Below are 26,875 nucleotides of genomic sequence, written 5' to 3'. Positions count from 1 at the left end.
AGAGATTGATGTAATGCAAAAGACAGTGCTTATACCCAGGCTTTCCTCCTTCAGTATCACACTTGCTATAATCAATCTCACATTATTATGCTTCTATTAATATTATGTTGTCAGTGAAAATATAACTTGATAAATGTGCAAAAATTACTCCCTTTGGTATAACACTGTTTCTATGGCATCTCCAACTTCATTTGGCAGATGTTACACTTACTTTGAACCAGCTGCTTGATGTACATACTGCACCAAATTAATCATTTTGTTTCAAAGATAAATTTTCATACTTACATTTCAGGTAAGGATAAGAAGTTTTTAGTGTTCTACCAACTTACTCAAGTGATGAGAAGTGTAATAACAGAATATAAAGAATATTAGTGAAGAAAATGTGAACCATATTCTTTCATTTAAGGTACTATAGTACCTGAAACCTGTATTAAAGTTCAGATTGTTTTGATTTCCAGTTTGGCTAGGAGTAATGCTGGAGCACTCATTTCTAGAACTATTTAATCTATCTGCATTTTGGAAACCAAAGATACCTAATATTTTTTAACAAAAAATGTTTGACTTCAGCTTTGAGGGAAAATTCAAGTTAGCTTTTTATGTTATCTGAATAATCTATCAATCTATAGATTGAAGGTATTTTGAACACAAGAGCTGGGACTTTGTTTTAAATTAGAACCCATCTTCATTTTACATATGTGAAAATGGGCATATAATGTTTAAACTTCAGAGTCAAATCTCATTAATTGGAACTATTACCCAAAACCAGATACATTTTTCAAGGTGTGACTTAAACTCTAGTCTGAGCACATACATTCAGCAGAGCTGCCACCCCAATCTAATGAATACCAGGGATTGTCCATCTTTACTGTTCTTCTCAATTTTAAAGAATAAAAAGGCATTGGTCAACTTAGTGTTTATTCTGTGCTCTGGGCACCCAGACATGAAAATTAACCATCTTGTATGTTAGCCAGCATAACATATATGATTGTTCATTCCCAGTGGGCACTAGGCAATCAAATAGGCTTAACACTGCTCTTAACACGCAAGCACCGAAAGGCTGAATAGAACAAAATTACTCACCTTTCACATACATGGTTATTTAAAGAGTTTAGGGGTAAAGTCCTGATTATCTAGAATTCAAAGGCAAAATTCCCACTGATTCCCATTGATGGGAATTGCATGCTATTCCATCTTTTTGGACACGAAGAAATTCTGAGCTGTATATATTATATTGGATTTTTAAAATGCTATATTTTCTCGCATTTAACATGCCCCTGTGTATATAATACACGCCTTGATTTTTGAAGGTTAGACTAAAGTAAAGATCTTAGATTATATTTAAGTCAGTGGCAGCAGCTAGGGAGCTGAGTTTCCTCCCAAGGCTGCTGCTAGCCCTTCACACTGGATAAGACCTGAAGATAGATTTGGCCTGGCACATGGTCCCAGAGCCAGCATGTAGTCCTAAACTTGGCCCCAAAGCCAGAACCTAGCATGGGGCTCCAGAGCCAGCAGAAAAGGTCATACGCCACATGCTAGGTATGGGGCTGCATGCCAGGTTGGACCTGGTCAGTAGGCCTGTGCAAAGCAGCAAGTATTTGCTTCAAATTCGGCTGATTTGGATGGACAGGAATTCGATTTGGAAATCTGAATCACTGTCCCGATTCAATTCAGCCGAATCAGATCCAAAGATTTGGTGCCGCTTCGGAGATTTGGCCATAGACTAAACAGGCAGCAGTGCTCATCATACTGGACACAGCTGTCTCCAGCGTTTATCTGCCCCACACAGCAAGCGAGGGATTGGAGCTGCCCAGTCGGGTTGGCAGGGCATGGGAGTTGGAGAGGAGGTGGGGGGGATGCGGGATGTGCATGCAGCACTGCTGGGAGTGAGGACTATGCCCTGCTGCCACTTTCACAGCTGGGGGAGGGGGGGCACAATGCAGGTGTGGCTCATTTCAGGTGGAAGGGGGGCACTGCCATGCCTGCATCCCATGCCCCCTGCCCTGAGTCCCATGCCCTCCCACCTCAGCTGGGCAGCTTGTCTCAGCCCCAGCCCCAATCCTTCCCTCACTGTGGGGGCATTTATCTGCCCCAACCATGCTTCTTTCCTCCCCTCTCCACCTACCACAACAGACTTACCAGCTGGAGGCACCTGTGTTCAGCGTGGTGAGGACTGCTGCCTGTTTAGTTTATGGCTGAATCTCTGAAGCAGCCAAATCTTTTCTGAATCAATTCAGAGGCTTCTGATTCGATTTGGACCTTTTAACTGGTCTCCTGATTAGATTCAGATTCAGAGATTTGGCTGCCAAATTGAGCTGAATCTCCTCCGAATTGAATTGTCTACCGAAGTTTTGCACAGCCCTACTGGTCAGGTCCAGCCACAGAACAGCCCTGTGAACCAGCCAAGCAGCTGGGAAAGGGGCTCCCCATACGTCTGGAAATTTGGTGGGTGGAGGGGGTGTAGTGGCAGTCTTAATTACCCTGTTTCTCAGGCCTATTGCAATTAACATGGCCATCGTTTCACTGCCTCTAGCCCTCAAGCCACCACCACATTTCCAGACACATGGCATCTGTTGTGCTCACATATAAGGACCTAATTTTCCCCAGCTGGCTTTGGGGAAAATACAGTACTGTGTACTTGGTTCCCCTAATGAGCTCAATTTTTTTGGTTCATTTCCGTGATTAATTTTCTTGATTTGAAATTTTCATCTCTCATAATCTTCAAATACCTGCCTTTTTGATATAACTGTGCAATGAAATTCTGTGTGTATTTTCTCTACATTAATCAAACAACTTTGGTCATTTTCTGTAACACAAAAAGAAATGGGTATAATTTTAATAAAAATACATACATATTTTCTATATATATGTATATAAAAAAGATTGAGATAAATGTGTAATGATACCTTTGCAACATTACGTGCATTTATTTTACTAAAACTCCACAAGCAGCTTAGAAATCTGGTAATTTTGATCAGTGAGTTCCATTATTCAAGAAACTGGCATTCATTTATTACATTCCTTTCATGATTAAGAGGGCATGAAAGAAATTGTCTCAAAATATGGGCAACTTCAGGAAAAGTTTTACATCCCTTCATGCAATCACACTGATTTGAGATGGGGACTGCTTGTGTGCATACTGGTAATTTGGACACACATTCCAGAGATGTTGTGTCTCTATTTGAAGTATAAATCACACAGCTACTTTAAGTTCAGAGCCATCTTCATAAGTTAGGTAGGCAGAAACTGGTTAGAAATCCTGGTTAAAGAATAGTTTCATATATCAGTGTCATAGGTGATCCTTGGAAATGCAAGTGAAGCAAATAAGAGAACAGCATACTCCCATAGAAGAATTATTTATTTATATTCTCTATGTTGTTATTTATAATTTATAATGTTGTGTTTTCATAACAATGTGGCCAAGTAAGCATAATTAAAACAACAAAGTCAAAAATGAGAATGAGGAAGAATTGAAGTTGTGATGCAATCTCTAAATTGAGTTTTTCTGGCGGGGGAGGAAAGAAAGAAAGAGGGCTAGACACAAAACTGTCAAAATTCCAAATCCACAGCTGTGATGATTATTTGACAACAGATTTAAATAGCATGTCAAAATAGATACTTCAAGAGTTTTTATTTTATTTGTTTTTACTTTTTACTAGAGAAATAGTGTCAGGAAAAACTCATGTTTACTCTAAGAGATATTGAAGATTTAGATTAATGTGTCAAGTTCTTAACACCTACTTATGGTCAATAATTTCCCAACTTATCTAAACAAAGCATGTGTTTCAAGACAAATTATACACACACACATGTATACACTTACCTTTGCCACACACATATAGGTATATACAGAGCTGACATTTAATAGCAGACAGAGAAAAAGTAAGGCACTGTAGGGGCAGCTGGTAGCAATCTCTAGCTTTAAGTTGCCTGACACTTGTTATAAAAGTTTCTCATTTGATATTTGATGGGGGAATCACTTTCAGGATTCTTTGCCAATAGAAATTCCATCCCTATTTGGCATAGGGTATTTGAAATTGCCATTTCCTTTCTCTCATTTGTGCCTCAGCAAAAATAATGGCAGCGTGCCAAAGTGACTGAACACAGAAGTTGGGATCCACAGACTCTGCACATATACCAAGCCAATTAAGGTATTATCTGAGCAGCTGTAGCAGAGGATAGGAACTGAGTCTGGATAGATTTGTTTGCCCTAGTAATAGACATATCGAGGATGTTCTCATTTCCCAGAAGAAGGGAGAGACAGACATACAGATCAAACTGAACTTTCTTCAGTACAATCCCTAGATTCAGAATATCAGCCCAGAAATATCTCCACTCTGACCTAAAAATCTTCTCCTGTTGCTGGAAAACATAGATTATCCTACAGTAACATAAACCTCTCTTCAATGGGTGAATATTTTTGATTTCAAAATGTGAATCATCCTTTTGATGATTCACATTAATAGATGCACAGTTACGCAAAGTATTTGCTTTTTCTTTCTACTTTTAACATTTCCTTTTATTTTTTCCTTAAAACAAGGAGAAAGGGAAATAACATTTCCCCCCTCATACACACACGAACAATTAACATGATATATGCTAGCACTCAAAATTAAGAAAATGTTTACTTTTCAGTGTTAGTGATCGCTTAATTTTACTTTGTGCACTATTATAATGACAATGATTATGTGACCACACAACATTTTCCTGTAGATATTTTTCTACAGTATCCCAGTAAAGTGTACATGACTGATGCTCTGAACTGAAGTTGCCTACACAACTGTAAGTTTGGCATCTTCTAACTTTAAAACGTGACTCTGCAACATAAATTATACTTTTTTTTAACTCCACTTTAAGTAAGTAATTATATACACCGGGTCCTTAGTCCTGATCTGGGTTCATTTGTACTTTTGCATACATTTTACATAGTTTTTCCTGTGGAAAAAGAAATGAATTCTGGATACTTTCTCAACATGGTGTTAACAAAACCCCTTACCTGAAAATAGTAGGTAATAACAAGTGAAAGCCTTGAATGTACAGTGAGGAGTTTCTTTGAAAATGTGGTTCATAGGCTTACTCAATTATATTTTATAATGAAGTAGTACTACTATATATCAAATTAGGCTCTTTGTTAATTTTTCAAGACCACTAGGAACATGACCAAAATAGTACTGAGGTAGTTTTTTAATTGGGCATCAGTCATTATTAAATATAATTTAAAAATTCAGAAACAAGACACAACGGATGAAAGATTCTGTGTGACTTCACACTCTCTACATAAATCCCCAAAAGCAAAAGTGACCTTAATAAGTCACAGAAACTCTGTAAAAGAAGGAAGTTAGGCTGCTTTATTCTCACAGATGGGATTAGGGTATTAATCAGAGGCTGACGTTATGTCCTTTTTTCTCCATGATTGCTGGCATTTATGTATTTATTTGCAGCGCCTCTAATATTTTTATTGTGCTCTGGCCATTACTTATGCATTGTGAATTTTTTGATACAATTTTTTAGTACATTTTATTTTATTGGACTCACTGATGGAAATTAGACTACCAAACTGTGTTAGCCAGTTTGATTCTGTGCGTTTCAATTCAACTTTGTAGGCATTATACACAATTAAATATTACAAGAATGCATAGGAAAAATAATATTGATAACATGGAATTTGGTGTAGAAGTTCCCTTTGTAATGACATCTGGCATTTCCTTTTAAAGAACATGGTGCCATACCAAATCATACCTTTTATCAGATAGATTTGTCCGATGAGTACAGGAACTGTGAATATTGGAATCAATAGAAATTACATAACTGTGTACCATTTTTCTACTGCTTAATTTTATAGTTATAAAATTATTTCTATTTTTTTCCACCTATAAGTAATATATATTGCTTCTTTTAGGAGAACTGAACAAAATTGGAACAAAAATAGCTTTTCTACTTCCTGTAACAAGGCAGGACTAAAGCAATAGCTTTATTTTTATATGGCTCAAGAAATAAAGTTTCACTACCTTCCTGGGAGACTCTTACTGTCTAACAAATATTACTGTCAGGATGTTTTCTTGAGATTTAGGCTAAATTTGTCTTAATTCTATGCTCCTGGACAATTTTTCCTCTTCATTACTGGTATTCATAATCTACAATTACTGTATTTATTCACCTACCACATGCACCTTTCCCCTCCCAACTGGCCTTTCAAAATTGGAGTGCTTGTCTTAAGTGGGGAAGCTGATTTTCTTCCCAAAATAGAAACACCTCACTTAATTCCTTCTCCATCCAAAGTTTAAAACCAATTGTCAGACAACAGCAGTGGCATTTCTATGGAGGTAGCTGAGATAGTCAGTTGACTTCATGGCTAAATGCTCACTCTGCAAGTGTTAATGACAGCCTCTCCTTTTTAATAGTCTTGATATCCTACTATCAAGCTAACCTTTATCCTGGCAATTTTGCTTTCTCCTTGTTAGTCCTGGTCTCCTATTTCACAACCCTACACATTGTAGCTCTTTTCAGTCTTCAGCAGCAGCTATAGTTGGAGCTTCTGGATAAGCAGGAAGGGGAGGATGAGTAAACTGAAGATTAGGCTCTATCCTTTCTCTACGCAGCCATAACTGTCAAAAAATCTTCTTCTCTCCATTCTGTCTTCCAAAAAACAAGGTGCATGTCTTATTTGAAGGTATGTGGCACATGAGAAAATACAGTGCTTTCACATTTTCACCTACTCTACACTATACCAGACACAGCTATTCATTCTGAATCTAATTGTCACTTTTATATTAAATTTTAATTTGTTTGTAACATTTTGAATTTCTTTTAACTCTTCAGCAAATTTCTGGTACTGAAACTTAATACAAACTTAATAAAATAATGCAGATTGTGCTTAATAGGGCTGTATAAAAAGTCACTATGAAATCCCAAGTCAGTTATGTCCAACACAGCACATGTCCATTTTTTACTTCACTGTCACCTGAGATTTCTGTCCTCCTGCTTTCCTGCTCCTAGTTAGTGTTTTCTGAATATCTTGCTTATAATACTGAGTTCCTGGACAGTTCTGCTTCACCCGCTGCTGTCTAGAGATTTGCCTTGTCTTCAGCAGGAGTAGGACACAGCCTGATGCTAACATATCCACTATAGTTTGTGCTCATAAGCAAAAAGCTGCCACATTAATAACACATTCTTATGACCCAATTCCGACCCCAATAGGTATGATGTACTATTTCTTAACTTTGCACCAGGGCATGTGGAACTTTAATTAATAGGCTTTCCAAAGTTTAGAAATTATTAGGTTTTGATCTTTTAACTTATTTCAAAATTGTTTTAAAATAAACATTGATTTTGTTCAACATAGTATCACCTGACACTTTTCTTACATCTTTAAAGGTAATTTTAAAATGCTTACATGCAAGAACATTTTGCAGCATTTATAATCTCTGTACAGTGACATGCAGTATTTAGATGACAGTTGATTATATCCTATAATTATTCTTTATACATACATATATACAATTAATGGGTTAGATTTACTTCGCTATTATATCACCATCATGTAGGTGTCATTCCACTGAAATCAATGAAGTAGATTATAATAAATTATATGATATATCATATATGATATATTCATGTAAATACTGCTTTACATGTCCTAAAATGGTCCTTACAAGGGAGTATTCTTTGTGTATGTGATTCAGTAAATAAGTGCTGTTTTCAGCCCTTTTTAAGATAAACTGACTGAAACAAAATTAAGTGAAGTGACTTGCCTGAGGTTACACAGTAAATGATTGGTTTGACTGGGCTTGAGCCATCATTTTCTAGGTACTATTTTTTTGTCATAAAGTATCACTTTCTCATGAGAATACACAGTAATACACTGTATTTCTGCAGGTTAATAAGCTAGTAGCATAAGCTTTAATTATCATACAAGTTAGTTAAATTGCTCACACATTTCTCATACATATAAAATTTTAATGAGCTTCTCTTCCCTTTCTTGATTGTTTTAAGCAAAAAAAAAAGTTAATGTTATACCTGTTTATAGAAAGAGTGAGACATAACAAGAGTTTCCTACTGTGCAACTGCACTAATCAGCAAACCTTAAACTCTAATTATATAACTTCTGGAGCATTAAGGTTTGCATCTAGTTCATAAACGAAAGGAAATTAAAGACAAGCCTTTCCATTAACCTAGTGCTAGACTAGAAGCATCATGATTATTTTGGAACAACCCCCCTCCCCGAAATAAATTAGTTTTCTTCAACATGCAAACAAATGTACACGACAAGACATTTACATCTCTGCTGTACAGCTCAACATCACCAAAAACCACTTTTGTTTTCCTTACTAGAAACTGAACTGGATAATTGACAAGCTAGTTCTGAGGTATTAAAACTGCATGAATACGTATTTCATCCCTTGAAAAATCTGACATTTGTCCTTTGGTGTGGAGGATAAGATCACGGTATTAATCAAAAGTGATTCACTATGTAGACTTCACTACAGGAGAAGACAGCAAGGGAAAATGAGAAAATACTGAGCAGCAATAGGGGTTTCACAAACTAAGGTTTGATTTGAAAATTTAAAAAATGAAACATATTTATAAATGTCTCTTGCTGTGCTTTTAGTCTGTACTTTTATAATATATTAGCATTCTAGACTGATGACATGAAAAGCTTATGTAGCTTTCAAAAGATGTATAAATGGAAGTAAATGTTTTCCCAGTCTCTTGATTAATAGCCAATAGCATCTCATTGGAAGATTAATGTTTCAAACAAGCAAAAACCATTTGAGTCACAACCTCTGGTTCATAAGTGGGGGATGAAGGCGGGGAGCAGGGGAAGCAAAATGAAAATCAAATCTTGCTCTAAACACCCAAACCACTTTACCCTTCTCTAGCAGTGTACATTGTTTTTCTTGAATGTATTTTCAGTAAAGATGAAATTAAATAAAATGTTTCTTTTTCTTTTTCAGGTAAGTTTCCACAGAGTACAGCTTATTTAGTAGAATTTGCAAAAAAACAGGCCTATGTATTGTTCTGTATTTACATATAGTAGCACATCATCAGCATTCCTGGAATGACTAGGTTAGACTTTGCCTAAGAGAAAACTCAGACTATTTGTATAGCCTGAACATTACATGATATCTTGTTTTCAAAATTAATTTTGTCTGTGTAATATTGGCTTGACTCAAGGTACTGAGCAGTGGCTGGGGTGGTTTTATGGCTTAGGGGACACCATTTCTGTTCCCAACAGCTTTGTTAATCTAGCCCTTTATTCCTTCATATTTTCTCAAAAATGCCTGAAACAAATATCTCACTTTAGGCTTAATAGGATACTTCATGTTAAATAAAATTTAAAAAAAATATGTGTTGCCTTTTCCATTTAGTAACCAAAACAAAACAAAACCAAAACTCCAATTATTTGTACAGGCTTCAGTGTTCTGATTTTTACTTGAAGCATATCTAGATTATAAGAACAAATATTATGTTGTTAAAATAAACAAGTAAATTGTTTAAGCAAGAAAAAACTGTATTGCAAAAAGGTATTCGAATGTTGCCCAAAGGATTATATATGCAATTTTCATACACTTTATAAGCCGTGTGTTGATTCTGGTTTGACACTTAAAAAAAAAATACAGTACAAAAATTAGAGACTGTATTTCTTAATTTATTTTATTTCATTGATAGTTGTAGACTAAGGGAAATATTTTACAAAGAAAAGGAAATTAATATATCAGTTTAAGAGTCATGGGTATAAAACTAAGAAAGAAGGAAAGGTTGTTTTCTACCATAATGGTAGAGAAATCAATGCTTTGCTTAAAAGTGGCTGGAAATCCCTAAATTAATTTATTGTGCTAACATTTTGAGTTGTTGTCCTCTTTTTAGGGAAGCAGGGGAAAAATGCAAAACAGAAATCTGGTAGTTCAATCTGTTCTTGATTAGGAAATTTGGGGTTATTTTTCAACAAGATTTATCTTGGAAAGAATATATTGTTTTAGATTATATCACTTCCAGATACATTGGTGCACTTCTAATGCTTTTGCTAGTCTAATGAAAATGTAGCCTGTTCTTTCTTTGATCATATACATTATAATAAAATATACTTAATACGCATGTTAAAAACTGAGAGCGTTCAACTTAAAAAAAATGAAAACACCAGGTCAGATCTTCCATTTATTAGGCACCCAAGTGAACTTTAGAACCTAAGAGAAATTCTATTCTACCCTGCTGGAGTCCTGAAACACCTGTTAAAGGTATGCGGGCCCTCCTCCTCCACTGTTGGTTTTTTTTATGACTCAAACTTAAGGATAAGATGGCTGTTATTCAAAAAGTAAATTCAGTTATGGATTTACAGGGATAGCCTTCTCAATGCAGGGTCCTGACTCCCTGGCTTTTAAATTGTTGCATATGCATATAAGTATGACATTACTTACCTGGCTCTGGTTCACACCTCGCCTAGGTCTTTGCGATCCCTGCTCCTACCATTTACTGAGACTGTGGGGCTGGGCTGTGCGGTGAGGACCAGTCCAGGTGGTAGGGGAGCAGTGAGGCAAATCTTCTAGTCCCCTTTGGGTTGAGGAAGAGTAAGGAGAGCACCTGTTGTTACTCCTTCCCTCCCAGAGCTGACTGAGAGGGAAGTGTACAGACAGGCCTTCACTCTTGTCTTCTACTTCCTTCATATGACATTTTAGGATTACAACATTCAGAGTTTAATATCTAAATCTGATAACCACTTGACTGCTTTAGGGGTAGCTACATGGGATTGATTTTAGATTGCTATTAAAGAAGATGACAACCTTCTGTGGTCATCCCTATTATGTGCTAAAGCAATGTCACCAACTTGACAACTGAATGCCCATAAAGGGCCTCCTGATCAGGATTACAATACCATAGACCTCACACTTGTGACAGGTGCTGTCCTCCTAGAGAGATCCTCCAGGCTGAGACTTGGAAGATCTTCTCCTGGAAGGAGCATTTTCCTTCAGGAGAAATTCAGTGAAAATTTGTATACCTCTCATTTCTACCAGGAGAAAGGTGATTCTCCTTATAGAAATGTAATGCCTGTAGATAACCAGCATGTGGCCCATTGTCTTCTTATGTCAGAGGCATGAATGTGGACAATTTGGAAAGAGTCCAGCACAGAGCAACAAAAATGATCAGGAGCCTGGGAAGCAGGACTTATGAAGAAAGGCTGAAAGAACTAAGCCTATTAAGAAAAGACTGGGGGGATTTGATAATACTCTTTAAATACTTGATGGGCAATTACAGAGAGGATGAAGATGGGCTTTCTTCTCTGACCATAAGGGATAGGACTTGAAGCAATGGCCTCAAGCTTCAACAGATTGGAGCTCTCAATAAACATTCTGACTATGAAGGTGGTCAAGAATTGGAAAATACCAGTAGAAATGATGGACATAATTATGGAATCTCCATTCTTGGAAGTTTTGAAGAGTAGGTTAGACAGACACTTGGCTGGGATGGTTTAGTCAGATCTTGCCTTGAGCAGGGAGGTTGGACTGGATGACTTTACGAGGTCCCTCCCAGCCTTACTTTCCTATGATCCTATAATTAGGGACTCAAACGTATATATCTACTTCTGAACAATGTCAATAAAGTTAATGGGAATCTAACAGGATTCCATGAATGATAACCTGTTAGTATATGACGTATTTTTCCCTGTATTTGGCTTTGGAATACTTATGGGTTTCAAATTTGAAATATCAGTAATGCTATCAAATCATTTCCCTCTCAAATTAAGTGCTTCCCAGGAAACTCAAGGTTAAACGAGTTATGCTAAGTATGATTTGTATCTAGACAGACAGATGGATAATTTAAATCTATCGAAGAAACACCTAGCCTTGGTACACACTGAATAATATACCTCACAACATTATTGCTGTCTAACGGGTTTGCTATACTACTAGTAGCAGCAATGATATTATGATTAAATCTTTTAAAGCAATAATGTGATGAGATGACACTACCATTTACAATGTTTAGCTAATCTAATTGCCAAATTTCATACACTTTGTTTATCAGTTAGCTCTCTAATATTCATAAATAAAGTATATATAAATTTAAAGTCTTGTATATTATTACCTTGCCCCAGGCAACTTCAGCATCCAAATCAGAAGGCATTCCCTCCACTGTGGATCTCTTTGTTAATTCTGCATCTGTCACTGCCAGCCACTCTGTCAGAGCATTCATTTCCTTTCGAAGCTTCCGGGACAATTTCAAACATTTCTCTAACTCTTGCTTTTTTTCTGTCACCTGTAGGAGAAAAGCATATGGATTTTAACTCTTTCATTTGAATCAAAACCCCTGATCACTTTTAGGCTTCACATTTTCATGGAAGTTTGACTGTATTTTACAAGACAGTTTTTACCATATCGTATGGTATGATTTACTCTTTGTAATATTCGTAAACTTGCTGTAAAATTACTATGCTCATTAAGTATAATTCACAGGTACATAAGGAGATGCTTCTCTAATAGCATAACCACATTTTAAAATGAAACTCAGATTAGTGCATCTCAAGAATGTAGAATAACTTCTTCCAATCACAGTAATATACATTGTTGGCTATTACCAAATTAAGAGCACTTCCTTGCAATGCAAGTAAGGAGTCAAACACCATTCAAAGAGCACAATGCATTTTCTCATGGATAGTTAAACCTTCAGTATCGAGCCCATGTGTTATTTCTGCACAGCAATGCTGCATATGAGGAAATTAATAATACCGTATGCAAGGCCATGTGTGAACAGTATACAATGGAAAAGGCATGGAATACACTGAACAATGAGGGTAAAACAAAGGACTGAATACTGGCTCATTCAGTGAGCACCATCCATTCTATTCATTAGCTGAGGCAGGGACCCTATGAAAACATTGTTTGCAATCAAGTAATCAAAAACTGTATATAACAATGCATACATATAATGGGGCCAAATTAAGACTGTTTGACTCTACAACCTGAATAACATTCTTTTGATGTTTCTGTATACACATGTAATTTTCTAGTTTTTGTTTTTAAACAAATAGAACCATCCCCAACTCAGGAAATTCAATCGTGTGACACACGTATAGATCATCATCAGAGTATGGATTCTTTGGATCCAACATACAGTTCACTGCTACTTGAGCAAACAGAGTACTTAACAGCAGTAGCAGGTTTTCACCATCATCAATTTGGGACAAAACAGGAGTAAGACATACGCTTTGACCAAGTCTTGTCAATGTGGGCTAATAGCAGTGGAACGGTGGAACTTGGGAGATATGGGATTCTTTTTAGGTTATGGAAGGTAACATGATCTAACAGTTGGGCTAAGGACAGAAGTTACACACAAACTGTTTTAAGTGATCAGAAACTGAATTAAACTTGTAACAAAACAGAAGTTCAGTGCACTTAAACCACTTTCAAAATGCCCAAAGCTGGTTTAAGATAAATCTGGTTGGATGTAGTATCATACTTAGTTAATTTAAGTCAAACCGGTTTATGGAACTTGTGTTCCACATCCTGTCCTGTTTCAAGTTAATTCACAGCCCCCAGAATCCCATGATGCTTTTCAAACTTGGGCTATATTGTCTGCTCCAGTGAGTAGGGTCTGCCTCATGTCTCCATTCCCTAGCCGGAGCACTATCACACCTATGGGTGGCTGAGCAGTGGGTAGGGAGGAAAAAACCTACCCTTCTGGCTGGGCACCAGACCCCCAGCTGCTCATTGTGGGGGAGGGGAAGGAAGGACCATCCTGCAGCCTTCCCCAGGTGGGCAGCACTGGGCTGCAGGATGGTCCCTCCATCTCAGTGGCCTAAGATATATACTCAAACCAGTTACTGCATCCTTCTAATATATTATATCACGTTCTGATGCTAAAATTCCCTTCCCTCTCTTGTCAGATCACTTCCTAAAGGTTCTCTTACTGTAGCCTGACTTCACATCAACTCACTTAGGATATGCATTCATCCAGGGATAAAGTCAGCTATTTTGTATTCAACCAAATAATAAGTGCGTATATTAATAAAATCCCTGAAATGAAATAGTCATCAATGAAGAAACCAGTGTAAAAATAAAGAGGGAATTTAATTTATGCCCCTTGGACATCACCGTCACATTTAAGAAGAATCTTTACCTCTTATGAGGTAGAAATATGAAAATTAACAAAAATAGGTTTTAGATAACTTGAAAGAAAAGCTATCTTAGAAATCTTTTATAGGTCACATACAGAAATTGACTATTTTTAATGCCAACCTGTCACTTGTTAAATGAAAACTGTATCCTTGTTAATTGTATTCTGTTTTAATTTTAAATATAGCAGAAAAGCTAATTTTACTTTGAATGATAATGAAAAAATAAATAATCAAACATTGTAATGGATCTGGTTGGTGACACCTTTTAGGGTGCTTATCAGTTCCTTGTAGACACTTCTGTTTCTGAGACTATATAATTTTACCAAATGTATTTATTCGGACTGAAATTTCCCTTTGCTTACCATTATTTCTATCTGATTTGGTGCATGTGGCATGTGTAATAAGTATTAGCAAAAGTCTTTCACTTATTTCCAAAAATGAAATTTGAAGACAACAGATTACTTACCAATATATTTTTAATCCCAATTGTTATTTTTTTTAACTGTAGGGCATATAAGTTTTAAGCTGGAGTATGGAAGCAGAGTAAAAGAGGAATGAAAGGGCAGCTATACATGTGCCAGATGTCTGCTCAATTAATCAAATGTTGGAGCAGACTAATTTGCAAGTTCCAGCAGCTTTTGCATCACGTGTTTAAAATGGTGCTTCAAAATGGTGACAAGGAAGCTTTAACTAAAGCTCATTGAACAAACTTTAGTTAAAGCACTCCCCTCACACTTTCAAAGCATGGGACGCTGAATGCACGTGATGCCAAGGGCACTTTAATTAGAGTGGCTTTCAGAGCACATGTAAAGATGCCCAAAGAGTCTTTCGATGACTCCAAAGGTATGCCAAAACAAAAATTTCTCCCAGTTGCAAGTGGGTAACAAGGTGTTCGAGCTAGGGAGTCAAAGGCAGCAGGACATTTTTGTGCCACTAGCAATGGAAAATCATATGCCTTACGTACATTAAACTTATTAGTCACTGGTCTAGAGAGTACCGTTGACCTTAATCTTTTGTGATTATGATTCCAAGATCATATAGTGTCTTTGCTTCCACTGTTTTCCAGGCTGCACGCCTTACTCAATGAACAGGAGCAACAATACGTGAGGTACAAAGACGTAAAAAGAAAAAGAATGTTCCTTTTTGTTGTGAGGCACAGAAACACAGTAAACATACAACTGGAAGAGACCACAAGAGTCACTTAGCACAGTGGTTTTCAACCTTTTTTCATTTGCAGACCTTAAAAAAATTAAATGGAGGTACAGACCCTTTTGGAAATTTTGAATAGAGGTGCAGAAACCTTTGAATGGCAAGTGTGGGTGTTTACATGCTTTTGATTGATCATAGTCATCTTTTGCAGATTCCTTAGACACAGTTTGCAGACCCCAGGGGTCTGCAGGCCATGAAAACCACTGATCTACCACAGCTCCCTGCAGACACAGTATTTGCGAGTATTAAAAAGCTGAACTGTTCCTTATTTTGCCTTATACTTCCCATTGCAGTTTGATTCAGACTTTTATATTGTGCATATACATATAGTCACAAAAAGGTCCATGGGGAATTTTAATTCAGGCATTTCCCATTACTGAGAGCTTTATGGGTATAATTATACATTTAAAAAAACTTTGAAACTTGCCTCTTAAACTGCCATTTCAAAATAAGCCTTATCTGCTTGCTTTTAGGGTGCATTGCAAAACCCATTTATTTTCCTTTTCTTTTGGGGCACCTAGGGCTCAAAAACCTTTAGAATGGTTTATTTTAAAAGATGAACAAAAGGTTGCATAAGTACTCCATTTAGTACTGTATACAAATAAAATACAGATCTGCCTGTACAACCCCCTCCCCATATATAATTTAACATTTTGTTCCTATTCCTTCCCCATTTATATAAGTGTAATAATACTCCGCAATTCATAGATCCATTGTATATGCCCAGAGGCTAATACCGTATCAATTTTGCCCTTTGTTATTATCAATTCTAAAAATCTATTTTTTAAGTGAAAAATGGGAAACACTGCCATCTTAAGGCCTTTTCTTTTATAAAATTATCTCAGACAGAAAGTATGTTATAGCTGTTAAAACATATTATAGTTTTCACTATATTAAAGCTATTTTTAAAAGCTTTGTTTGTTTGTTTTCCTGAAATAAATCACTGCTTATGCTCACTTATAGTAAGCTTTACTTGGAAGGAAACTGAAATGATTGAATAATCAGAAAAACAACTCTGCATAAAACAAATATATATACATATATATATACACATACATACATACATATACACACATACATATATATATACACACATACATATATATATATATACACACATACATATATATATATATATATATATATACACACACACACACACACATACACACACACACACATACACACACACACACACACTCCATGTTGTAGTAGGGTTGGAGTAGAATGGTAGCTGTAAGAGTTCAGGAAATTTCAGAGAGCCCAGGATTTTGCATAATATATTTTATTAACCAAATATAGTTGGGAAGGCTGATGGATAAGCTTTTGGGCATCAAGTGCCCTCCCTCAGGTCAGAGGAGATGAAAAATATAGAACTATAAAATGCAGAGGAATGCACTTTAGGGATCCCTTGTGCCTTCAAATCACATTCACTTATAGAGTGGGAGTCTGGTGAGGAAAGACAATATACCTGTCTCAGTATTGGAGGCTTTACTCTGGAGTGTATGCAATGCCTTAGGAAAGACAAGAGAACACAGATGCTTGCCATTACTACTCCATTTTATGGAGTCTATTCACTATTATGATCACTCAGTATAGTGGCAGTCAGGATTATAGCCTCACCACAGCCATTCATGAATGATATAGACACTGTAAGCATATGCATTTGTGTTTGTGTGCATGGATGGCTATGGATATGTAGAAGAGAGGGAAAATAAGCAAGTGTGGAATGTTTTGTATAAATATAATTCCCAAGACATATTCATGATACTTAAGTGCCAGTTTTAACTTCTGGCACTCTCTTCTCTTATCTTTTTCAATGCTTTATCCAAAATTTGAAACCATCAGGTGTGAAGCAGATGCCATTATGCAAGTCCAAGCTGTGGCCTTACGCAAGACAAATACTTCAGGCTAGTGTAAGTTTTTGCTTTGGGAAGTGAGAAACAAGCTCCTAATGCATGTACACATGCACATACATATGCTCCTGTGCACACATGTGTGCACATGCATATGCATGTGTATGTGCATGTGTACATGCATTAGGACCTTGTTTCTCACTTCCCCAAAGCAAAAATTTGCCCGAAGCTGTGGTTAAAGAGCATTTAGTCCTGAAGACCTGAAACCTATCAAGAGCAGATTTGGGACCTTGTATCAAATGATCCATTAGGTGTGGACACAGGAATTATCTCCCAGTACAAAAACGTTTCTTAGTTTTTCAGTGAGACACTTCTAGTTTTTAGTTCAAGAGGGTCACAAATTATTGAACCTTAAAATGATTTCCATGTTTTTTGTATGGAAATGCTTTTTTATCATTGTTAAAAATAATTCTAATATTTTATTGATTATAATTGTCCTTTCTATCTGAAGATATCATCAGTTCCAGAAAGCAGGTAAGCATGTTGTTGAAGCCATCTCTATTTAAGCCAATACACACACATTACATTTAGGCATTAACTTATTAAAGGGATGTCTTGGAAAGGGATGTTCCACATTGTGGCCTTATGCAAGACAAAATCTCAGGTCATGTTTGCCTGAGCAACTGAATGACTAGGGCTGTGTATTTCAGCCTTATTTCTTATTTTTAGAACGTGTTATTTTTCTCCTGAAAAACAATATTTGGCTTTTATTGTCAGATGACAACCAGGTGAAACTGGCAAATTTAAGTGCTTATCTCAGTGGTTCTCAACCTGTTTAGACTGGAGGTACCCCTCCATAACTGTTGTGAATTGAATGGCACCTCATTTTAAAAAGCATGTATTTATTATAGTGCTAATCTCCTTGAAAAGGCTGACGAGCAGCCGGCAGGGAAGAATCTGCATTGCAGGGAACAGGGAGAGGAGAAGCAGCTGGAAAAAAGAGCCTGCACTTTACTCTTCAACAGGGCCTGCACTTTCTTGCTTATCCCCTTTCTTCTGGTGGCACCCTTCAAAGGCTGCCAGAGCACCCCAGGGTTCCATGGCATCCTGCTTGAGAATCACTGGCTTGTTGTAATACGATACATCACAGCCTAAGTGGCTTTTGACTTTACTAAACTTGTTAACTGTCAAGCTAGATAAAAATAAACATGAGCTATTATGTCTATATTATCAAAAATAAACTGAGCAGTAAGACTTTGCAAGACAGATTAATTTGTAATACTGCCTACTTCAGGCCACTAATGGCTCTCTAAAGGCACTTTTCATCCCTTCAAACAGCTGCACATTTTTTTGTTATACTAAACAGAAGCAAGATCCATGGGTCTGTTTAATTTAAAGGGAAAAGTCTAGATATAAGCCAAGTATTCTTATACTGCAATAAGCAATCACAATTTCCAATCATATTTTTCTTATTCTTTTAATGCATTTATGGCATTAAATAGTCTGTCTAAAATACTTCATCTTAAATGACAGCCCTCCAAGTTTACTGAAGACAACACTCATCCAGTCCCAACACTCAAAAGATAGGTTAATATGTTTATTTTACATCCCTTGCTGTTCTTTCAGTAAATACAAATAATTCCTCTATATAGGGCCCTAAAAGAATGTCAGACTGTTAATTCAATTTTAATGGTTATTGTACTAAAGACAATAAGGTTTAATCAGTCTTGTGTTTAAATAATGTTGACACATGCTAAACAACCCCCACACTAGCTATTGTTGACTAGCTGATAAATTGTCTTCATAATTTTTATACTGAAAAAAATCGTGATACTGAAAGAAGTTTGTGCTACCCTGTATATTAGAATTGCATTTGTGCAATGAGCAGACATTTTAAAATACACTGTGGTTAGAACTATTTAGCTACTTACTGAACCAAGTTTACTCCCGTGTTACAGTTTAAAGGAGGCCCATGGGCTGAATAGTCCCAGTGAGGGCACAAGGAGAAAGGAAACAGATTGATCTTGTGTACTTGTTAATTGCAAGCATTTGCATGAATTCTCCTCTGGAGCAATACTGCAACTCCTCCATGAAGCCCCAGAGTGACTTTTTGTGGGGGCTGTGCTTCAACAACAGATGATATTTTCTATAGTTAGAAAAGCATATTGCAGAGTCAGAATCAACAGCATTTTGTAGTTTGGAAGTGGCAAATCCAAATGGATGTTATATGCTCCATCAGGATCTTTATTAATACTGATCATCTTTTTTTTTTTCTTTCCTATGAATCAATACTTTTTGTTTGCCTGATTGTTTTGCTAGTTAGAAAAAAACCCAGAAAAAGACAAACTATGAAAGGGACAGGGAGGTTTTTTTCCCCCACTATTATTCAGTTAAATAAATAATATTTAATATTAAATGATTGAATTCATAGGCAGTTTTACAAGCTGCAATAAAAATAGATTAAAATAATCTATAGTGTGACATTTTTTGTATCTAATATGCAGTAGAGTGGTATAGTAAAAGACAAAACCCTGCTAGCGAGCTTGCAGCAACATTTTAATAAGATAAGAACTCCTAGATTTTAAGAAACCATATTGTATATTGTACCTGAAAATGCTTTAATTGAAAGGTGTATCAAGACATGCATGGAAGTATACGTTGAGCTGTCAGTAAGCCTACAGTGAATTTCATTGAATGTAACGGTTGTGGTACATCCGCTGTATGAACAGATAAGCTGACAAACATGTGTAGGTTGCCATAAACTGGCATAAGTGTGAACTGTATGTAGATTAAAAAACTGGATCAACAAGTGTACTTGAAGTTAATATGGTATTTACTCAAAACCAAGATGAGGTTCTTTCCTCAGTCAACATGTGAAGAGGGGAAGGGGGGACTCATCTTAAATTCAAGTACTAAACCATGGCAGGCAGCTCCTATAGTCCTAGCTCTGGGCCCAAAGTCAAAACCAGAGCTGAGCTGCTACTTACCCTAAGTTGGGGTGGCTTGTGTGGAGGGGGAGGGGGTGCATGGCAGGGAGAATTCAGGGCAGACTGTGAATTTGGGATGGGGTGCATGGGGGGACACCCACTGTTTGCAGCTTGGGGGAAGCATGGGGAGCGGGGTCACCACAGGCTCCACCACTGTCATCTCTCTGCCGCTTACCTACAGTTTCAACCCCAGCCTGGTTGGGCCCAGACCTGCTGCTTCTGCCCAGCTGGTCTGGGCCAGGCTCAGGTTGGGGCCACACTGACTTCCCTCAAGTGAGAACCAGAGCAGCCACAGAAGGTAACCATGGATAGGATCCAATTATTGGGAGTTCATCTTAAATTCAAAGTCAGCTTGGAAGTTGGGTAAATATGGTAGTTTATCAGAGACATTTTAAAATAAACATAGAATGTTAATCTTTTGTGAATCAAAGTTTCTTCACAACATTATATACAATAACAAAGTAACAAAAAAGAACAGGTAACTATATTGGAACAGAAATAATACAGTCTTCTTGTTTATAGGTTGATATTGTTAAGCTGATATAACTAAACACCATACTAATACCAGATATTTTCCAAGCTACAGCAACAAGCACCTTTGGTCACCACGGTGGCCTGCTGCTTAACACATTTTGAGACCTTTGCAGTTAGAAACTAGGGAAAATAGCGTAGGGGAATTTTCTTCCTTCTAATGTAATCCACACATTGGAAAAACTGGTAAAACCCCAGTTTTTGGATCTGATTTATGGATACTCCCCTACTTAAAGCATTTCAAACCAGTGACTGATAGTCAGCCTAGAAAGAAAATACTAGAACAGAAAAATAAGTGAAAAAAAATAGCAAAGAATTATCATAATAACCTAATAAAATTCAATTTTACCTTTTTCCTGGGTTTTGAAACATTTCTTCAAATGCCAAACACCCATCTGTTTGATTGGCACAGACTTTCTAACAAGTATTATACTTGTAAAAAACACAGGCAGGATTAATTTCAGAGACTTAAAAGAAGCAAACACACAGTAATTGTTACTAGACAATAAAAAAGTGTTCTTGACTATATAAGTTAGAGAATCTAGCTTTGCATGACAAATTAGAGTACGTACCCGTGCACCCAGTTCATTATACTGCAATTTCAAAGCAGTAAGTCTTTCATCCAGTTCTTTTGGGTTTTCTGTCTGTTGTTTTTGAACAATCTGTCGACCAGTTTTTATCACGGTTTCCACTTCAGACTTCACCTCACTCAGGCTTTTATACAATTTCTAATCAATTCAAGCAGTGAGAGAGAAAAATCACAATTAAAACAAAAGCATCACCACTACCAACAAAAAATTCTACTCTGTCCCACCCAGATTTTAAGATTTAAATTATTATGCAGAGTTACTAGAACACTAGATATTGTGTGCTGTAAAAAGTCCCATTCTCTGAGCATGCTCCAGTCCCACAGGAGCCATCATTGCTCAGATAGCTGGGTCCTAATTATGTGAATCAATATGTAAATAGTTATGAGACTTAGGTCTTTACCTATAAACCAGAGGTCAGAGGAATAAGTTTGGTCTATATAACATTTATCTAAAATGTCCTACCATTGCTAACACTGCTTTCAAAACTCCCTTAGTGGAAATAACAGAAATGTTGGTATAGTGAAGAAGCCAATGGCTGTCAGCATTTCTAATACTATATGACAAAGGCCTGCTCTGATCTGATTTAGACATCACCATTTTTAGAATAATAGCAGATGCATTTTGCCCACTTATATCATCTGTCATCTATGATCTAACTGACAATGAAGTGCAGTTAAACCCAATTTACATAGAAATCTGACAATTTTCAGTACACAAAATCATTAGACTGAGATACTAGAGATTTGAATTGAGCTATATTAAATATTACTTTAAAAACCCCTAAAATACAAAGTGATTTGTGGTTCTTGTAAGTAAGCATGTGTTAAGTATATTAATCTATCTTGGCTCATCATTTCAGATGACTAACTGGGCAACATCTGGACAGAACAAATATTTAAATAAATAATGACCTGTCTGTAAACACAGTTCTTCTTGCACATGCCTTTTTGAAGAATAGCAATTAGAAAGCAATACTGATTGAATGTTTTGCACCCACAGAAACTATTTAGCTCCAACATTACATGTTTAATTTATTTCTCTATTTAATTTAAAATTTAATTCTATTGTACATTATAAACTTACTACACTGATATAGGAACAAAAGACTCTGTTGAGAAATAGTATGGTATAAACACATACAAATGTGCAGAACTGAAATAACAAGGTTGTTGAGAAAGTTTATTGGTGAGATCTTTCAGCTTCATTTTATGATCTGGCAATTTTTGTGGGTACTTACACCCATACACTTAATAGGCTTTTAAAAGAAAGCACCATATACACTAAAATCCAAGGAAAGGTATTTTCCCCATTCAACATGGTGAAAACCATCCCCTGTCTTTCACTTGAATACAAGGTGGTGGGGCAGACAACTTCTATGGCTCTGGCCCCTGTCTAGTCTTGGGGTCAGAGTTGGAGCCACTGCCCCACTGCCATCACCTGTTCACCACAGTCTCTGCCTCCCATGGCTGTCCACTACCCAACATACCTCCAACCACTCCAGCCACTGCTTACCCTCAGTTCTGGTGCTGGCTCTGACCACACTCTGGCCTGAGATACAGAGCACATGGTGGCTCCAGGCCCTGCCCAGCTAACCGACCAGCAGTGGCGGTGGTGGTGGTATCTCTGGCTTTGCTCCAGCTCCAAAGCTGCCACTGCCACTATTGTGGCTGCTTGGCCAGGCATTGTCTAGAGCCACTCTATGCCCTAGACCACAGTGGGTCTAGAGCCAGAGCTGTATGGGTCTATGTGAAATTGCCTTTTAAAACAACCAATGGTGTAAAGGCTACATCTGTGCAGTAGATTTAATTCTACTCCTTAAGCATGTTGTACAACTTCACATGGTCTGCCTCCCAAACTGGAAGCACAAAAGCATAGCAGGAATTGAGGATAGAGGATGAGTTTTTCCAGTGTGTCCCAAACTGTACTGATAGAAGTTATATTTGTCATGTGCTTGGCTCACTGAAAGTACTCTACAGCTGTGCCGTGACAAGAGGGCACAGCAGCAGAGTGCTTTAAAAATGCCCAATCATGCAACAAATTAACCCTTGTTTAATGAGGGTTCAAATGAAAGGGCTCCAAAGTGGAGCACCTTCATTAACTTCTGTTAGTCCCAGTGTGAGTTTGGGGCCGGGCTGATGCAGCCCAACCTAGCCCTACCCCTGGTGTTTTCTGCAGGAAGGGACAAGGGAGAAAGCTCTGGGCTGGGGTTTGCACCAGAGCTAGGAGGGGGTGGGATAGGGCTAGAGGAGAGAGGCTGCAGGTAGGCAACCTCTCTCTGCTGGATTGGCTCCAAAGTGGAACTCAATTCCTCCCTCCCCCCACCCTCCCATGACCAAACAGTGAACAGCTGTTGATTTGGGGGGTAGAGGGGCATCACTAACTCATGGTGTTTTCTGTGAAGTGCCATGAGTTAGGGTGGGGAGCTGTACATTTGCTAGTGCCCTTAAAAACCTGTATCCAAACATACATACCATACAGTGATCCAACTGTGACTGCACAACCTCCTGCTCAACACTCCTCATCTCTAACTTGGGCACCTGCAGTTTCACTTCATCCAAAATTCTTTTACATTCTTGTAAACGTTGTTCAAAATTGGCTGGCTTCTGGAACAAGCGGAACTTCACAGTCACATCTTGTAGCTTTTTCTGAAAAGTCAATATGGGTCAGTAGTCAAAGTGGAGGGAAATACAGAAGACAGGTTTTCTGCCTGTTTCAACCTACTTAGAGTGGTTTACCAATCTCTATGTTTTGTCATGCTTCCATTGACTTTTCTTCAAAACATTTGGATTTTTAAAGTAGATCTCAGCTGGAGAGCAATCTTGGTTTCTATACAAGGAAGAAAATAATTCCATTCCTTCTTGTACCTTCAAAGAGCAGTGGATGCAACAAAGCTGGTGATATTTGTAAAGGAGCCTGTGTGAGGGTCCATATTCCCAGCACGCTGCAGAGCTGAATTCTGAAGAATGTAGGACAGAATGACAATCTCTCTCTGAAAAATGTGAGGGAGTTTAACATTCCCTAGTATTCAAGATGTTTGGGAGTCAGCCTGGTAACCCAGCATGCATTTTCAATGCACCCCTTGTATATGCCTCTAGCTTCAGAACAGCATATTTTTATGTTGCTGCTTTGGGAATGTAGGGCAATATCCTTCTATTCCTGGCAATAAAGCCATGATTTGAGGGGTTTTGTGAAAAGAAGATGACAAAATGTGATTCTGTTGTTAATTCAAGTTAACATTTTATACTTTTGGATTCTGTGTTTATTACATTTTACTAACTGAAATATTAGTAAGAATTAGCAATGTGATCATTCAGCTGTAAACAAAAGGAGACAGCTAAGTATTCTGTTTTTCTAGAGCAAGATGCATTTATCTTAAGTGACAGAAGATCATAATAGGCATGAAAAAACAAGTTGTTTTCCTTTGTCCACATAACCACTTGGAGCAAGACATCTACTTCTGAATTCCTAGCAACAGCAATGATTTGAAGACACTGGGCTTGTTTTCATTTTTTTGTAACATTTCTAACCAGCTATTGTAAAATTAATTCATGAATTAGCATGACAGAATTATATTATTTTAGCGAGTACTCCTTTTTCCCCTCACTCTAAGGCTCAGAAACTCTCTCCCACAAAAAATCCTCCCAAAACACAGTACTATGAAAACTGAAGATAAATTTGGTAGGGAATAGTTGTTCCACTGTTTCAAGTACAATTACACTATTTTTATAAGAACTGTTTATTTTCTTTCTGAATTTTGAATGAATATTATTGCACTGAGTAGGCAAGGCAAATAAGTAATATTCCTCAGGGCAAAAATAAATATGTAAAGTGCTTATCCATAAATGCATGCTCTTTTCAGAAAAAAATAAATAAAGGTAGAGCTTTTGGAGACTGGCGTACTATAGCGATGGATCAGTTTTAAGCAAATATAACACAATTGATATCAAAAGTAAAATAAGAGTGGTATTCTATCTCAATTTACACTGGTGAAAAAGTGATACAGTGATAAATTAGACAACTTATTTCTTTCAGAATTGGGTGCTTAAAGTAAAACTGCGACAACACATATTCATTTTGATACAAAATAGCTTTTAAATTTAGGTCAAGGAATAATGTTTTGTTCTGATATGGGTATTTACATTTTACATAAATGATACAGTTCAACCTGACAACACTTAAAATAAAATGTATGGCCAATTTAAAAGGTATCTCAACAACTCCCCTGCCCTGCAAAACCCCCACAAAACCAAAACATGATTAAGGAACCCCTGCCCCCCACCCTGCTCAAATCTAGGAAAAGAAATAACTATTTTGTTCCCAATTTATTCATACTAGTTCTAAAAGCATTAGCACTTCAAAAATCCAAGTAAACAGATCAACTTTCAAGATCTGCATTTCTTCCTTGGAATAACCTAGCCTAACTTTTGCCAGACTTGCCTATTATACCCAGCAGCATATACCTGCTGTGCTGCTAAATTTACAAGGATTTAGATATAGACACTTCTGAAGCCAGGTTTTCACTGATGCTTTATGCTGGCAGCATTGGAGTTGCCATGGATACTAGAAAGGGAAGAGTTAACAGGCAAGAAATACATAGTTACATACATTCTAGGAATGATGGATGCAAACTAGTGGACAGTAGATTTAGGTTAGACATTATGAAGACATTTTTTACAATAAAGGTGGCCAGAGTCTGGAATGCTTCTTTCCTGCCGGGGCAGGGGGTTGAACACGATGATCCACTGGGTCCCTTCTAACTCTAGAACCTATGAATTCATCCAAGAAATCATAAATCTTCTATAAAAGAAGAGATAACCCACAACATAAATTAAACCATGCCTTTAGAAAAAAATAACATTGTACTTACAGTCCTTTGTGTCCCTTAACATGAAAATAATTGAGTAAAACATAAATTTTACTGGATTTGCCACCACAAAGCTCAGTGAAGTAATAATATCCCCAGTAAAGTAGGAATAACAAGATGCAGCTATTTAGGAACAGGCAACTTATCACCCTATGGCTTAGGTACAATGTCAAAATCTCTCTCTCTGCTCTTAAACTGTGACGTTCTTCCTGCTGTGTAAATGATGACATGGATGTTATTATTATTGCTATTATCATGGTTGCTGTAAGTAGTAAAAGTAGTAGCAGCAGCAGGGCCTCATGGAGATACAGCATTCATTGTGAAAGATGAATAGACTGAAGAGAACAAGATGATACAAGCTCTTGATCATAAACACTTATGCATCTCTGATTTAGTTAGTCTATAAAGAACATATCTACCCTGCCTTCTGCTAGACTGAAGAGGGTTAAGGAACGTCAGAGAGTACTTGGATGCAGGAAAAAAAAAGAATTGCCTTGTTTCTAGGGCTAGGAACAGACATTCAAAAAGCCAGAGCCTGAATTCATTTAATCTTTGCAGGTTAGTCTAACCTGTCGAGATTGAACCAATTTGCAAGTGAACAGGCATTCAGGAAATGCAGCCACATGCTCAGGTGCTAATGGGTGGGTTCAGGTGCTGCCAGGTCAGGGTATGGGTGGTTGGGGTCCAAGCACTTCAGGACCTCTGTGACTGGACCTGGATCAGACCAACTG

General features: G+C 37.2%; 1 protein-coding gene across 7 annotated transcripts in view; it reads right to left on the bottom strand.

Moving 5' to 3' along the window:
* Positions 1–26,875, bottom strand: part of DMD (dystrophin) — a 2,140,576-nt gene that overhangs the window by 1,086,306 nt on the left and 1,027,395 nt on the right. For all 7 annotated transcript variants that reach the window (XM_090061814.1, XM_090061802.1, XM_090061811.1 and 4 more), the window contains exons 31-33: positions 23,752–23,925; positions 21,263–21,418; positions 12,079–12,249 (exon numbers count right to left, since the gene is read on the bottom strand). In XM_090061814.1, coding sequence (XP_089917940.1) covers positions 12,079–12,249; positions 21,263–21,418; positions 23,752–23,925 — 501 coding nt within the window. The remainder of the gene's footprint in view (positions 1–12,078; positions 12,250–21,262; positions 21,419–23,751; positions 23,926–26,875) is intronic.

Source organism: Crocodylus siamensis, chromosome 1, assembly GCF_052110815.1.
Source record: "Crocodylus siamensis isolate JL-2025a chromosome 1, ASM5211081v1, whole genome shotgun sequence".
Taxonomy (NCBI): domain Eukaryota; kingdom Metazoa; phylum Chordata; order Crocodylia; family Crocodylidae; genus Crocodylus; species Crocodylus siamensis.
Note: the sequence above shows the minus strand (reverse complement) of the source record. Positions and strands in the feature narration are given on the sequence as shown.